The 14797-nt window shown below is 42.3% G+C and overlaps 2 protein-coding genes across 5 annotated transcripts in view; one reads left to right on the top strand and one right to left on the bottom strand.

The window, feature by feature from the left end:
- Window positions 1-14797, bottom strand: part of LOC135916715 (spliceosome-associated protein CWC27 homolog) — a 315399-nt gene that overhangs the window by 287297 nt on the left and 13305 nt on the right. The window lies entirely within an intron of this gene.
- LOC135916712 (uncharacterized) lies at window positions 3350-12572 on the top strand. 2 transcript variants are annotated; one of them, XM_070536297.1, is made up of 10 exons: window positions 3350-3509; window positions 6702-6891; window positions 6964-7161; window positions 8030-8092; window positions 8449-8511; window positions 8599-8658; window positions 8767-8969; window positions 9196-9355; window positions 10043-10177; window positions 10566-12572. In XM_070536297.1, the coding sequence occupies exons 2-10, from the start codon at window positions 6702-6704 to the stop codon at window positions 10574-10576; spliced, it is 1083 nt and encodes a 360-aa protein (XP_070392398.1). In that variant the 5' UTR covers window positions 3350-3509; the 3' UTR covers window positions 10577-12572. The 2 variants fall into 2 exon arrangements, with proteins under 2 accessions (XP_070392398.1, XP_065306228.2); XM_065450156.2 differs by lacking the exon at window positions 3350-3509 and having other exon boundaries at window positions 6498-6891.

The following is a 14797-nucleotide window of genomic DNA, read 5'->3' on the forward strand; positions in this document are numbered from 1 at the left end:
AAAACTTAAATTATAGTGACTATATCTGTTTGCCTCGAATTTTCGATTTAGGTCGTCAATATCTTATTGAAAAGTGGCAAAAATCAAAAAGTTTCAGAAAACGACACAGTTAAGTTTACAACTCTGTAAATCAGAAATGAGAGTTGATATCACAATTCTGTGAATTGCACATAATAGTGCATCTACAACGGACAAAATTGATATGTTACACATGAATCTCAAAAAATTAAGTATTATGGAAATATGGCTTTTGCAGAACCCTTGTACATAACATAACCAATTCACGTAAGATACAAATTGACATATCGAATTTGTCCGCTTTGAATGGTGTGATGGATGCCGTTTACAGAACCGCGATATATGTTCTTTATGCAGAGCTAGTAATTTGTAAACTTCGTGCTTCTATTTTTTCCGTACTTTCGAATTTTTCAAAATAGTTTAAACAAGGTTCAGGCCCTAAATCGAAATTCCGCTTCCAAAAGACACTAGAATTTGACTTACTCTCTCAAATGCAACAAATTTAATTGAAAGCGATTCAGGAGTTATCTCAGAAAAGCGTTTCTGCGTTTTACACGTATCTGAATAGGCAGCGTCGGAGTTGGGCCCGAGCTAAAGCTTCCTCTTAAATAATTTGCCTAGGGATCAAATACACGAATAATAACTGCATTGTCATTGCCAAAGATGCTGCAAACGAATTCTTGAACGCTGCGCACTGTCAATACAAGTAAAATATGTATTTTTTCGTAGAAGAATATACTCGTAAGTGCCAAAAATTGTGCCCAACATAACTGATGTGAATGCTTCCATATTTTTGTCTATTTAATAGGTAAAGAAAATATTGACACGTATACTTATCTTTATCGGCCGACCACGTTTGGCCGCCTAACAAATGTTATCGTGCAGCGCAGGACGCGCCTGCATGTAAAAGAAGTTTCTGGAAAGTTATCGATGCTTCTATCCGCTGTCTGTTGTCGCCGAACCTTGTGTTATCTGATTTATTCGCTTGACACGAATGCTGTAGAACTTTGTGGAAGGCACGCGGGTCCGAACGATTAGTCTGGAACATTCGACGACAGCTGTATAAAAACCGACGCGCTTGACCCGCTGATGAGATTTTCGACGATCGCCGAGCGTGTTCGCCGCTTTCGTTGTGCTATAAGTGTAGCCTGTTTTGTGGGCACAGGTTCGCCCAATAAAAGCTAGTTTTGTATTCCACCGTACTGCTTCTTTCTTCACCGTCACTACCACGTGACAATATCACACGAACTTTAGAACTACATCAGTTCGAAGCCAGCAAAGCAGTGCATGCGGCTGATATGAAAAATGTAAAGGCCATGAAATGAAGAAGTTGAGAACAAATATATTAATGACACTTTGTCATTGAAGGTCCTTGTTTACATTCTTGTACATGTGCAACGGCCAGTGAAAAATATCAATGACGCTGTCATTTGTTCCAATGTATTACGCAGCAGCAGCTGTCACCGGTCGTGTATCGTGAGTAATTGCACCAAAATTATAGTCGCAACAGAGGGCACGTATAAAAAGTACGAGTTCTGCAGGATATACGAGGGCGAGTCAAGTGAAAGTGAGCCAATGCGAATATATGGCAAACGGGGCACTTTAATTAAAAGTTGCCCCCATGAGCATTTAGACATTTGTCCCATTGACTAACGAGTCGCGCAATTCCCGTCTCATAAAGCTGCTTGGGTTGCTGCTTCAAAACGCCTGCAACTGACTTTCGCGATATCGTCCGAGACGAATCTTGAGCTGTTTTTTCGGTTTCCCCAAAAGGTGGAAGTCGCAAGGCGACAGGTCTGAGCTGTATGGCGGATGTTGCAGCGTTTCCCGCTTGAACATTGCCAGTTTTGTATTAACCACATCAGCGACGTGGGGACGGGCATTGTCGTGGAACAAGATGACCCCATTCGTCAATTTTCGACGTGGTTTATTCTTGATTGGGACACGCAGCCGATCCGGCGTTAACCCAATGGGCCATGAATGTCCGTTGGACGTCCCGTCTAAAGCCGAACGTCCACGTCCGAAACCCAACGTCCGTAGGACAGCCAGCGGATGTTTGTGTTCGGCTGTTTCCGAACGTCCGTTTGGTTCTTTTCTCGGCCGTCCCAGGGATGTCCTCACTGGATTCATAGCGGATGTTTTCAAACCGGATAACCAAGGGACCGCCAAAGGACGTCGCCTCCCGTCCCACCCGAGTGCATCGTTTTATCACATGCAAGTTCGAAAAGATATATCTGTATGGCCTTAAGGTCCGGTTCAAAAACGTAGACCTATCTACAATTATAGATAGGTCTACGTTTTTGAACCGGACTGCATTTTGTCGTGTAACTTAGTGCAGCGTGCCATCAGATCTTTTGTCTACGCATGACCGGAGGCTGAAACAGAAATAATGAGTCGACCAACCGTGTGCCATTAGCGCTATTTTCGCTGCTTTATACCCTTATTTGCCTCAGATTAGCCCCTAAATTCACACGCAGGTAGCGCTCTAGCTGTTGATGAAGCCTAAGCACAGTTAGGTAAAAGAGAATTTTCAGTACCAGAAAGGTGTCTCGAGAAGTCAGACTCGGTGAAGTTCCTCTAGCCTGCTATTCCACACTTTGAGAGGGATTTGGTTTCGACGTTACCCAGCCCTAGAGAAAACGTATGGTGCTGAGCAATGGATACACGGAGCGCGTACATGTATTTTGTGCATTACATGAAAAGTATTACGTGCCTTTGTGTTGCAATGTAACTGCATTCAGCATCCCATTGATCGCCCAATGCTCACTAGTGGCTAAGAAAAAGGCGCCGGATGCCATGCCGTGCGAATGTCACGTTTCAAACCCTGAGAACTGCATACGTACATTATTTTTTGGGGAACCGCGCATGAAATAATACTTCCAAATATTTCAATCTAACTGGCAAGAGGCCGCATGTCGTCAGCGCAATAAGCATTACGAGACGGTTTAGCCAGCAACTTTTTATTATTAGTACGTAACGTGCAATGAATAATTAAAAAAAAAATCTGACTATTAACGCATTTCTTACCACTACACTTGCGTGTTTACAATTTGTTGCTGCGCGCCGCCATTACTTAATCATAGTTGCCAACTGTTATAACTGCCACCGCCATCCATAAACGTGGGCCGCTACTGTTTAATCGCCACTGTTTTTCATTTCAGCTGCCAGTAAATTTGTTGTTACCGCATTTTCTAACTTTTAAATTATATAAAGTAGAGTTATTACACATTTTTATTGAGCTCACGTTTATATCGTTTTAAAACTAAAATTGCGTCTATCATCATCACTGCCACCAGTCACTCTGCGCGGGATACCACGCTGTAGAGGACGGCCGCCATTTCTTTTGTGTGCTTTCGCGGGCTTTTCAACAGCTTCCTATTCTAGAACTGCGAACCTGGCTTCGCGCTCGGTAGAGGTTCTTCACGACTGGAGATCCCGTGTCCGACTTGCGGCCGTGGACGAGCTCCTTGTCTGAGGATTACGCGACCAAGGTGAGCGGGACCGCGCGCTTGTCAATTGAGGCTGTGATCGCATGTATGCAACCAGTGCTTTCTTGCTTGTAGTCGCTAGAAGCCAGGTGACAGTTGTGACTATCGAATTTTGTTAGGATTTCTACAAACATGCAGAGGCCTCGCAAAAAGCTCGTTACGGAAAAGGCATCGCGGGAAGCACGGAGGACACATCTGCTAATTGATCCCTTGTGCGCTCTGCCGGAGTGTTTGGGAGACAATGCGTGTGCGGCCTCCGCCACCCAGCCATGTCGAGAAGAGCCACAACGCTTGGCAGTTGCAAAACATGATGACTTAGCTGTGCATAGTGATTCTACTAGTGCCTCGCATGAAATCGCACATTTTGCGAGTCGTGATGCCGATTCTACACAATCGTCAAATAGTTCGTCAGGTGATTCAGATGATTTGCCTGGAGCCTCATCTCAAAACTTGCATTTTTCTTCTGTGCCCATTGTTTCATCAGATGAAGTAGCACCGCAAAAAGAAAGCTTTCGAGAGGCACTGCGTCAATGGGCAGTTGAGAATAACATCAAGCGAAAAGCATTAAACCAGCTATTGAAGCTGCACAAACGTTACAGCATCTTTTCCGAACTTGACCTCCCTGATGACGCGCGTGCACTCCTCAAAACGCCGCGACTAGAAAACACCGAGTACCCCGTGGAGGCCCTGTCTCCGGGCGAATATTGTCATTTTGGTCTCGCTGCCGGGCTTAAACATTCGTTGCAATTCGTGAAAGACCCTCCTAGTATTGTTTCACTCATTGTCAATGTAGATGGCCTGCCCCTTGCAAAAAGCTCAAGAATGCAACTTTGGCCTATACAATGTAGAGTTAGTAACTGTGGTGAGGGCTTTGGGCCATTTGTTATTGGGGCTTATGCCGGACCTTCAAAGCCGCATTCATCCAATGATTTTTTGAGAGCTTTCGTTGATGAGTTGCAGTATTTGCTGGCAAATGGGCTTGTTGTCAATGGCAAGCCAATCGAGGTTTGTCTGAAGGCTCTTGTTTGTGATGCGCCAGCACGGTCTTTCGTAATGATGACCAAAGGCCACAGTGGCTACAGTGGCTGCCCCAAGTGCTGCATTGAGGGTGCATACATTGGAGGCAAGGTTGTGTTCCCCGATTCAGACTGTCCCCTCCGCACAGATGCTAGCTTCAGGCAGCAGCACGACTCCGAGCATCACAGAGGAACGTCAATTCTTGTTGAGTTGCCTCTTGACACTGTGTGTGATGTTCCTCTCGACTATATGCATGTTGTTCTGTTAGGTGTTGTGAAAAAGCTTTTTTCCCTGTGGCTTTCAGGTCCTTTAAATGTTCGACTGGGACCACTTCAACGTCATACTTTCAATGGGCAAAGCACAGCCTTGCGTCTCTACATCCCGCACGAATTTCCACGTAAACCTAGGGGTGTCGATGAATTAGATAGGTGGAAGGCTGTTGAATTTAGGCTTCTTCTGCTCTATACAGGGCCTCTTCTTCTCAACGGCATTCTCACAGATGACATTTATAAACATTTCTTGCTTCTCCATGCCTCGCTGTCAATTTTGGTTAACAAGCAGTTGTGCAGTCATCATGCTGACTATGCCGGGGCACTTCTGAAACATTTTGTTGCCAGTTTTGCCCATTTGTATGGAAAAGAGCACATGTCGTTCAGTGTCCATTGCCTGTCACACTTGTCTGATGACGTCAAACGCCATGGCGCATTAGACTGCTTCAGTGCATTTCCCTTTGAAAACAATATGAAGCAATTAAAGAGGCACCTTCGCAAACGTGGGAAACCATTACAACAACTTGCAAATAGAATGGCAGAGGCAAATTCAGCTGCTTCTGAAGTGCCTTGCAGGCGATATGATCCTTCTCCCAGACAACCTTGTGAAAATGGTCCACTCCTTCCCACGTGCTGTCTTCCATGCTTCAAAACTCTGAAGTATCAAAATTTTGTGCTCAGCACAGAAGAGCCGGACAACTGCTACATGCAGGGTGGACATATTATTATTGCAAGAAACATTGCTTCCATGAGGGGTACAGAAGAGATTTGCATCGTTGGTCAAGAATTTTTGCATAAAGAAGATTTCTACACATACCCCTTTGAATCTTCAAGACTTGATATTTATATTGTTTCAGGTCTTTCAGACCTCAAAGTGTGGCCTGTGAGCAATGTGCGAAAAATGGTCAAGCTCCCATGGAAGAAGCAGTTTGTAGTAATGCCAGAGTTGCATACCGTTTAGTATGTGTTCCAAGATTAGCTCATTTTAGTGTCGTGTTCTGTACTTTTTCCCTGTAGCAGTGAGGAACTTGCTCTGGTGCTGACTTTGCCCTGAACACTCTTATCTGCCTTCACACAAGCTCTTGTATGAGTGTGGTGAGAAGCCTGACTGGAAGTTTTTTTCTGGCTGTTGTAAAATAATTCTTCAGGCCACTAGACAGTGCCACAATAGTGAGGAATTTGGGCACCTGCAGCTGTTGTAAAGTGTGTGTATTTCTTTTGTTAGCTCATAGCTGCTTGTTTCGATTCCCAAGAAATGTTGAGGAGTATAGATTGTTTTCCAAGCGTCTTACGTGGGGATCCTTTGAAGCGTTTTAGCAGGACCATTGACAACAGTTCTATAAAAACTGCTGTGGCCTCCCTATGTAGCATCTTATTTTGGTATTTACCACAGCTATATTACTTGAACTTTGAAGGAAGTGTGGAGCTTGTTTTCTGCTGTTGCCATGTAAACTTTTAATCTCTCCTGATTCTAAAGGTCTGGCTTCATTTGCAAATACATTTCCTATGGCTTGTCAACAATGTTTTGTCTTGAGGTTTTATTATGTGGCGATGAAGGCATTTTGGTTCAAAATTTATTTTTGAACAGCCAGCATGACTATGTTTTTGTCGTATAGGTAGATGTCTGGCTTTTCTGGCCAAACACTGAGAGCTATAGCTTGACAAAGCTTGAAAAATTATTTTGATACATGCATCTCCTAGACCAGGTCAGTGTATTCTATGTTCAACTTAATTCTTGATTAGCTCTCTGCTATTGTGTAATTGTGAAAGCCTGATCATGATTGAGCATGTAATGGTAAGTTATATACATAGTTTCCATGGTACTATTCTTATTTGAAGCAACAATGTGCTTAACTAGGAAGTGCTGCTTTGTGCAATGCTGGCACTACAATTCAGAATTCTTTTACAGATGAGCTATGCTATTGTGGAATTCACTGCCTCTAAAGAGGTTGAAATTGTGCCAACTACTTGGGTCACCGGGAGCATGTGCGTCTGGCCGCATAATGTAAAAGTGGAGAAGGCTGGGAAAATGGCACGGAAGCAGCATCCACCACAGTCATGGTGGAAGCAGTATGAAATTGCTGTGAAAGGTTTGTTTGGTAAGCGCATTTCAGTCGACTTAAGTCTTAAGCCAGGGGTGATTACATTGATCACATTTTGCACTTTTTCAGTTACCTATGAACATGCCCGGAAAAAGCTAAATGACAGTCAGTTCCATTCAGACCTGGCCAGTGAAACTGAAATGCCCCCATTGAAGAGGCGTAGACGGCCACCAGCAGCCTGGAGCAACTCTGACAGTGAAGAAGAGGAGGGAGAAACTGCCACAAGCCAGCCAAGACTGCCAGCCATTCCAAATAATTTTCCATCTGGTATTGTAAAATGTATTTGCCATTACTTTTCAAGATGCAGCTGTGATTTGCATTGCATTAAAGACGTAGCTTTAGTCTTGCAAGCAGTCAGTTGGTGCATGAGGCCAATTTTTTCTCAACCCTTTGATGTTACAATGTACCACCTCCTTTCTTTCATCTGCATTGAATATTTGCACACCAGCCATGAAGAACTGCTCGTTCGAAGAAAAATGCAGGCTGGTAGCTGCATTCATAGCTAGCCTGTTCTTAACAATGCTCATGTGCCATTATCAATAGGATTTTTAAATTTACAAAGCGCATTTCCAAAAAGTAAAATTAAGATGACGGGCGAGTGGGCATGTTGGTAATAATCGATAACGAAGGTGGCAGTGCACGGTTGAAACACACAAGGATGAGATGGGACAAAGCGCTTTGTCCATTTCGCTCTTCCCCTGTGTTTCAGCAGTGCACTGGCAACTTCATAGTAAAATAGAAGCAAAGCTTGGAATGCCTCCTCGTAATTTCACATTGAATGTCTAGTCAGCATATGTTTTCAAGAAGTGTGAACAACGTATTTACCTTGCATATACACCGAAACTTTGCTAGTTGCCCCTCTGGCATTTATTCACTTGCCAGAAATGTTTAGCATGGGGTATAGCATGAATAGAATTGTGACATTCATGCAATTGTAGCAGATTGCTACAAAGGAAATTCATCCTGCAACACTGAACTGCGGAATTGTAACTTTGAAGTTCGGTATATATGTAAATACTGGAGCTCTTGTAAGTGTGTTTTATATAGGAGTATACTGCGCTCCACGGCCAGTGTATGGCTGTGATTAATGCTAATAGGAATCATTACATGATGGACTACATGTGTTGCTTTCTAGGAATAACCTCGAATGAAGCAACAAGTCTGCCCACATTTGGCCAGGGAGACAAAGGCACACCAGGTATTCTCACACATATACAGCTCCCTCATTACAAAATTAGGATTTATGTGCTTATTTATTATTTTTTGTGTGTAACAAATTTAACTTTCTGTGATTCTAACCTATAGGTTAGAACCACAGATAGCTGTAAAGCTTCTTAAGAGCCATGCATAGATTAATTCTCAAGCATTGTAGAAGTAAGATGAAGCAAAATATTCTAACCTCCATAATTCAATTTTATAATTGAACTGGTAAACCTTTGCTATTGGTAACTTTCTTTGCTCTGCTAGGCTCTTTCTCACTATCTCTTGCATATAAGATTTTCCAACTAGTGGAGCGGCTCTTGTGGCTCACTGCTTTCTTCTTTCACACTGCAGGGACCCAGTTGTCAGAGACAAACTCGTCACAAGGCATGTCTGATAACCACTCTGTTGATGCAGGTATGTGCCAGATAAGGAAGGTCAAAGTTAAATAAATCATTAACCATTTACCCCAAACTACTAATGAATTGAAATTGTGCTTTTCAGGTGAACAGATAGAGCAAGAACGGCCACAAAACACACCTCATCATTGTTGTGTAGAGAAGAGTACGCACCTTTTGAAAGATATGAATGCAGTTTTCAGTAAAATGGTTTGCTTAAAATCTTCTTGAATCATACTAAGTTTTAATAGCGTTTGTTTACTATATTTTTCAGACTTCCAGCGGCATGTACTACGACTGCTGAACACGCTTCGCTTCATGCTAGAACAACAAGCAGACACCCTGAACAAGTTGTGTGATATGCTGCCTACTTCTTCAGTCACCGAATGCGCAGATCTCTTAAGCCATCCACTAAGCAGTCTTGAAGAACTACAAGAGTTTGACGACAAGCTCGATGCTGGAAAATTTAAGATCCTGGTAAGCTATGTTTCTTTTTTTTTCATTGTTTTCTTGTTTCAGTTCATCAAACTCATAGAATATTCTAGATGTTGAAACACTGAACTTTTGCAATATCAAGAATGCCATGGGTTTTCGTTCATTGCTTACTTGCTTTATGACTTAATACTCTTTTTCATATTCTAAAACATTCACATCATCCAACAAGTTTCTTTGTTGAAAAGAATTTCTTCTCTTTTGTACACAGGTTCATGAGTTGACACAGCTTGGCGGGAAAGATGCCTACTGCGCAACAAAAAGAATCTTGTCATATTGCATCACAGACGAGGTTGCAGCACAATTTTCCTGGATGGGTCGAAAAGGAAAACTGAGCTTCTCCGCCTTAAAGATTGCTAAAGCCATAGCAGGTGTGCTCTATAATACACCTTACTTTTGTGTTTTACGCAGAATTAGCCTTCCTCAGGAAAAACGAAAACATGCTCATTGTTCTAATTTTTGCCACATACAAATACGAATGTCTGTTTTTTTTAAATGCTGCCTGTTTATCTATTTTGTAAGCTTGCAGTGTCAGTTATCACCATAGCTATGGGTTGCATATTTCAACACTGCAAGGATGCTGCAATTTCACTGTGTACTTAAATTTTAATGTTGACTAAAAAAGCCTACATGGTAAAAAAATGAACAATTTGGTAACACTCTAAAGGTCCAGGCTTAGCTTCAGAAGCTAAAAACTTATAATATTATAGTTTGTTGGGTAAAAAGCAAAGGGAATAAATAGAGTGTAAGACCACCCTGCAGCCCTTCAGTGCAAGGCATTGTGAGATGATTGAAATAGCAGTCTAAATAAAAAATGCAAAGCAATCATTAGACCGTTTTGGCTGGTGTTCTGCCTCATTATCATTTGAAAAAGCAAGTGCAACTGAAATGCCCAACTCTATTCAATATAACAAATTTATAATGTGTGGAAGGACTTTGAGTAGGCAGTAATTTCTCAATTTTTTCGCAGGTTCAGCAGACTGTACGACTTGAAATTTGTATTTTCACCAAGACAACTGTTATTGTTGAGATGATTTAAAGAATCTTGTAAATTTCAGATGCTGCTCGCAAAGCGCCAAATGCAACTGCTGCTGACGTTGAGGCCTCTATCAAATCGTGGCTCCGGCATGCTCCCGAGCGCGTTGCCACCAAGTTTCAGAAGTCAAAGCCAAGACTACTTGAGCAGGCAGCAGGTAATGGAATTTACATTGTGGCATCATGTAAAATCCTGAACTGTGCACAAAAATGTATGTTGTGCCAGTATTCCTAATGTGCAAGTGTTCTAAGCAGTCGATATGGTGAAATCTGTGTTGAGCTTGTGACCGACTTTTATACTCTTTGTATAATCTGCCAGACTCCTGTGCACTGCACAAACTGGCTCGGAAGAAAGGCCCCAAAGTTCCTTACTTGTTTTACCCTCTGTTGCTGCCCTTGTTCTTAGTCGTGTAGAAATGTATGTTCGCACTTTGCAGCCGACTGAAACCATGATAATGAGATGTTGCACAGTAGATGCCTATAACAATCCCATTTCACAAGTAGCTTCTGACAATCGTCTTTGTCATGGCATGTTTGCTGTTTCAGATACTGACTGAAACTGTCACCACGGCAGAGGGGCCAAGGCTTCCAGCTTCTGATTCTCTGGTCATTCTGTGGATATTGATGGCAGCAGATAGCCAATGGCAAAGACAAGGACCATGCACTGTTGGCAACCAGCTCAACCACAACTTCATGGTGGTATTTCTCAACCGATGTGCCACCTCCACGCTTCAGTATAATACCTTTCCTTTAAAAAATGTGAAGGGTGCTGTCACAATTCGTGTTTTGCAGGTAGCATCCACTTTAGGCATTTGAGGTTATGGGCGACATAGTGTTTTTATTTGATGAATAATTTTTTTTAAAGATACAGCTGAACTAAAGTACATTGCAAGTTTGACTTTTGACTTGTGTCCACTGTATAATGTATGTATGTTATCCACTGTTATTGTGATCCTCAAAATCATGTGCAGTTTCTGTTGCATTGTTACCAAGTGCTTTGGAGACTGTTGCCGTCATACGAGATAGGTGAAAATGTCTAGTCAGCTGTAAAAGCTGTACAAGTCTAGTTTCTACGTATTGCCCACTCCTCTGGAACACACGGTAACTCTCCTTCCATTGCTACTTTCTATACCTGCCTTCAGGCAGCAACACAAGCTTATGCTGGTGCCACTTTGGAAGCAGCTTGCATTCCTGGAAACGAAGGCAACTTTACATTGTTTACTTAAAAGCCAGTTAACTAACTGCCATGTATTAAATTGAATGATCCAGACCATAAAATGCTCTTTTTGCCTAGTTTGAGCAAGGATAGGGAACCAATAAGTGCAAATTTTTAAATAGGAATTTAAGCTAAATATCGCTCTTGCATGTATGTTTACCATTTGTAACAGTTTCTAGCACTTTGAGGCAGTATCTGTGTTATAAGTTTTGCTACCAAACTCTTGAATGCAGAGTTCTGTATTTCTAAGCAAGTAATTTCATACTCGAAAAGGTCACTTTTTTTTTCTTTTTGAAGCTACTGACAGAACTTTGTTCTGCAGTTGTGCACATAGTGAAGTACGTGGTTATATGTTTGCACTGTTAACTGGATTCAATGTTCAGATATTGTGAAAACAGTTCTAAAAGTTAAATTCTTCTGCTGCAGCTGTATTGTAATATGCTAATATAGCCCTCAACTGCTTTGCAGAGCTTAGGAAACTACAGTCACTCCCCAAGTGTAATTAGTGGCTGTATTGTGATGACTAAAGCACTTTACTCATAGTAAGCTCAACAGCTCTTACATGACTTGTTCTCTGTTGCAAATGATGCGATACATTTTTATTCTTAGCAATAGTAATGTTAAATTTCTTTATTCAACTTCTCTTGCTATATAATGCAGTATTTCCCAACGTTACTAGACTAGCTTCAGTTTTAAAACTCGGCGCCGTTGCGCGGAACCGCCACCTGCCCGCGCCTTTGTGGCGCTGCAGTCGCGCCCGGCTCCACTTCCTCACTAGCCGGCTACGCGGGCAGGCCGGACTAAGCACGCGGTGCAGCGTTTGTGCATTCTGTGGTTCGTTGTTGACAGCGAATTTCAGCAAGCATGTCATCCGTGGAACCGTAGCCTTCGCCGAGTTTCTTAAGAATATCAGCAGACGATGCCGAAGTGCTGCGTGCCTGGCTGCATAGGCCGCTATCGGAACGATGTACCAGAAACACCGATATTTGGCACATACATTCATTCAGAACAGGTTACGGACAACATATGCTCAGAAACACTCTTCCACATCTCTTAAACCTGTGCCAACATTACAATTTAAATCTCCAACGCACCCGGTCAAAAGATTTGCGTCATTTTGTTTCACTTAAAAGTGAAAGGGCGGCACTTTCTGTTTGAAATGTACGACATGATATTATGCACATCACTATGTTTTTTGGAATTGTACATTTTTGTAAAAATTGTCATTTGTGATATTCCTTTTTGTCTGTACTCATATGCTTGTACTGTTTGCCTTTTTTTTTTTCTAAACATCATGTTTTGTATCGGGGAGGCGAGAGCCCGTCAAGCTGGATATGCAGCTTTTTCTCTCCCCGTCCCACATCCTTGGGATGGAAAATAAAGGCATTATTATTATTATTATTATTATTATTATTATTATTATTATTATGTCGACAGTTCGGTGCACCACTTTTTCTGTGCTCTCAGCAATGCGACGCTGCGCTCGGCGTGAAACAGAGCGATTCCTCGTGCCGACCGCGAACTTTCTGCAAAATCCACGGCACGTGCTCGTGCCACTGCTCCCGCGTTCGTCGTCATCTTCCACAGCTGGCTGCATGGCCGTTCATTTTTCCACCGTAGAATTTCAGTTCACTTCTGTCGTCGTAATGGGGAGGCCGCGTTTACGGGGGTATGAGCCATTGCTTAAGGGAGTATGAGCCACTCATGGTCTTACATAACAGAACGATTTAATTTTGAAGAAATAATTTCGAAGAATCGCAAGCGGCAAATCGCAGACGAAGGCTGCTAACCACGCCGCCGAGCAAACTCCAGACATCGAGCGCAAGCGACAACTGCGGACTGCGGGCATACCGTCAGTGACGTCGTTCTCTCCGTCGCAGCCGATTGTGTGTGTAACCTCATGACTGAGAAATACTTCAATGAACCCTCGGGATTAACCCAGTGATAAACACAGGGGCCGCACGCTTCAGCTCCGCTGATTAAGCATCATCCCGGAATGAAAAATCCAACTTATTTATTTATTTATTTATTTATTTATTTATTTATTTATTTGTGGCTTGTGTGCACCAAGACCGACCTCATCTATCTTTTTGCAGCGCTTCTTTGGCGTGGTGAGAAGCTTCGGTGGGGATGAAGATCATCCTACAATCACGCACTTTGGTCAGATATTTAGGCTCGTGAGCCTAAACTGCGCGAAATGTTAAGACGACAGGAAGAAACACACGACATTTAGAAACGCAGCTTCTGCGCTTCGCTGTATGCGTTTCTTCCTTTCGTACAGTTTACCCTTCTTTCAGTATTAACGAACTGTCGCGAAATCTTCTTGCTGTAGGTGAATACCGCTTTCTCGTGGTATCACTAATTTGGACAAGGGAGAACGCCAGCGAGCGTGAAACACGCGCAAACTGCCTATCCGCACGAGCTCAAGGCTGTGCCGAGGCGTCTGCAGTGGAGCCCGATGGAACAGCGTTGCCACCTGGCGGCTGTCACAGAAGTGGCGACAGCGGCTGTAAGCGCGCGGGCGGGGAGTTTTACAACTGAAGCTAGTCTAGTAACGTTGGTATTTCCCATCGTGAGTGGCAGTGGCTGCATTTTTTTTTGAGGTAGTGTGTAGTTCTTTTTATTGGTTATGCTGAAACAAGGTGGCCTGTGTGCAATTATGTGTATGTTTAATCCAATCTAGTCAGAATCTGTAAGCTAATGGTGTGCTTGGCCCACATGTCCCAGCTATGCTTGGTTTTTCTTAATTTATTGTCATAAAACTGAACTTTTAAATGTTTTATGCCCTCACTTTTTAGTAGGGTTGACAGAGTAGAGCCTCTGGTCTTTGTTTTGGAATTTAATGTCTTTAAATGTTTTTAGATGTATGTCTCATGCGCTCATATTTTAGTTACCTTAGTGGTTTATTTTGATATGTAGAAGCCATGTCCATTTGTACGGATATTGTGCTTGGTGAGAATAAGGGCTGTGACAGATTGATGGCATTATGTTTCTTTGAAGGAAAGTGCCCTTATGTATTGTTTCTGGTGGCAAGAGACAAGTCTCTCATCATATCGTGCTTTGGAGTATATATATTTAGTGAAATCTAGTCAGAATCTGCAAGCTAATGATGGGCTTGATCCACATGTCCCAGCTATGCTTGTTTTTTTTGGTGGTTTTTAATTTGACATCATAAAACTGAACTTTTATTTGTTTTATGCACTCACTTTGTAACTGGGTTGATGCAACAGAGCTCGTTGTGTTTATGTTGGAATTTAATGCCCTTAAATGTTTTTAGATGTGTCTTATGCACTCATCTTTTAATAAAGTTGCTTTAGAGGTTTATTTGCATATGTAGAAGCTATTGAACGATAACCATGTCCATTTGTACGGATATTGTGCTTGACGAGAATAACGGCTGCGACAGATTTATGGCATGTTTCTGTGAATAAAAGGGCCCATATTTATTGTTTCTAGTGGCAAGAGACAAGTCGTGCTTTGCAGTTCTATACTTTTAGTGCTTGGTGTTGTCTTTGTGTTAGGTTTACTAAAGTATAGTTTCATAGAAAATGTGTAAAAATTT

The sequence above is a fragment of the Dermacentor albipictus genome, chromosome 3 (assembly GCF_038994185.2).
Source record: "Dermacentor albipictus isolate Rhodes 1998 colony chromosome 3, USDA_Dalb.pri_finalv2, whole genome shotgun sequence".
Lineage (NCBI taxonomy): Eukaryota > Metazoa > Arthropoda > Arachnida > Ixodida > Ixodidae > Dermacentor > Dermacentor albipictus.

Bases quoted from the DNA above. Each gene is read 5' to 3' on its own strand.
- LOC135916712 (XM_065450156.2), top strand. From the start codon at position 6,669: ATGCTGGCACTACAATTCAGAATTCTTTTACAGATGAGCTATGCTATT. The intron at 6,892-6,963 runs GTAAGCGCATTT...GCACTTTTTCAG, and splicing joins TGCTGTGAAAGGTTTGTTTG to TTACCTATGAACATGCCCGG. The intron at 8,093-8,448 runs GTATTCTCACAC...TTCACACTGCAG, and splicing joins GGGAGACAAAGGCACACCAG to GGACCCAGTTGTCAGAGACA.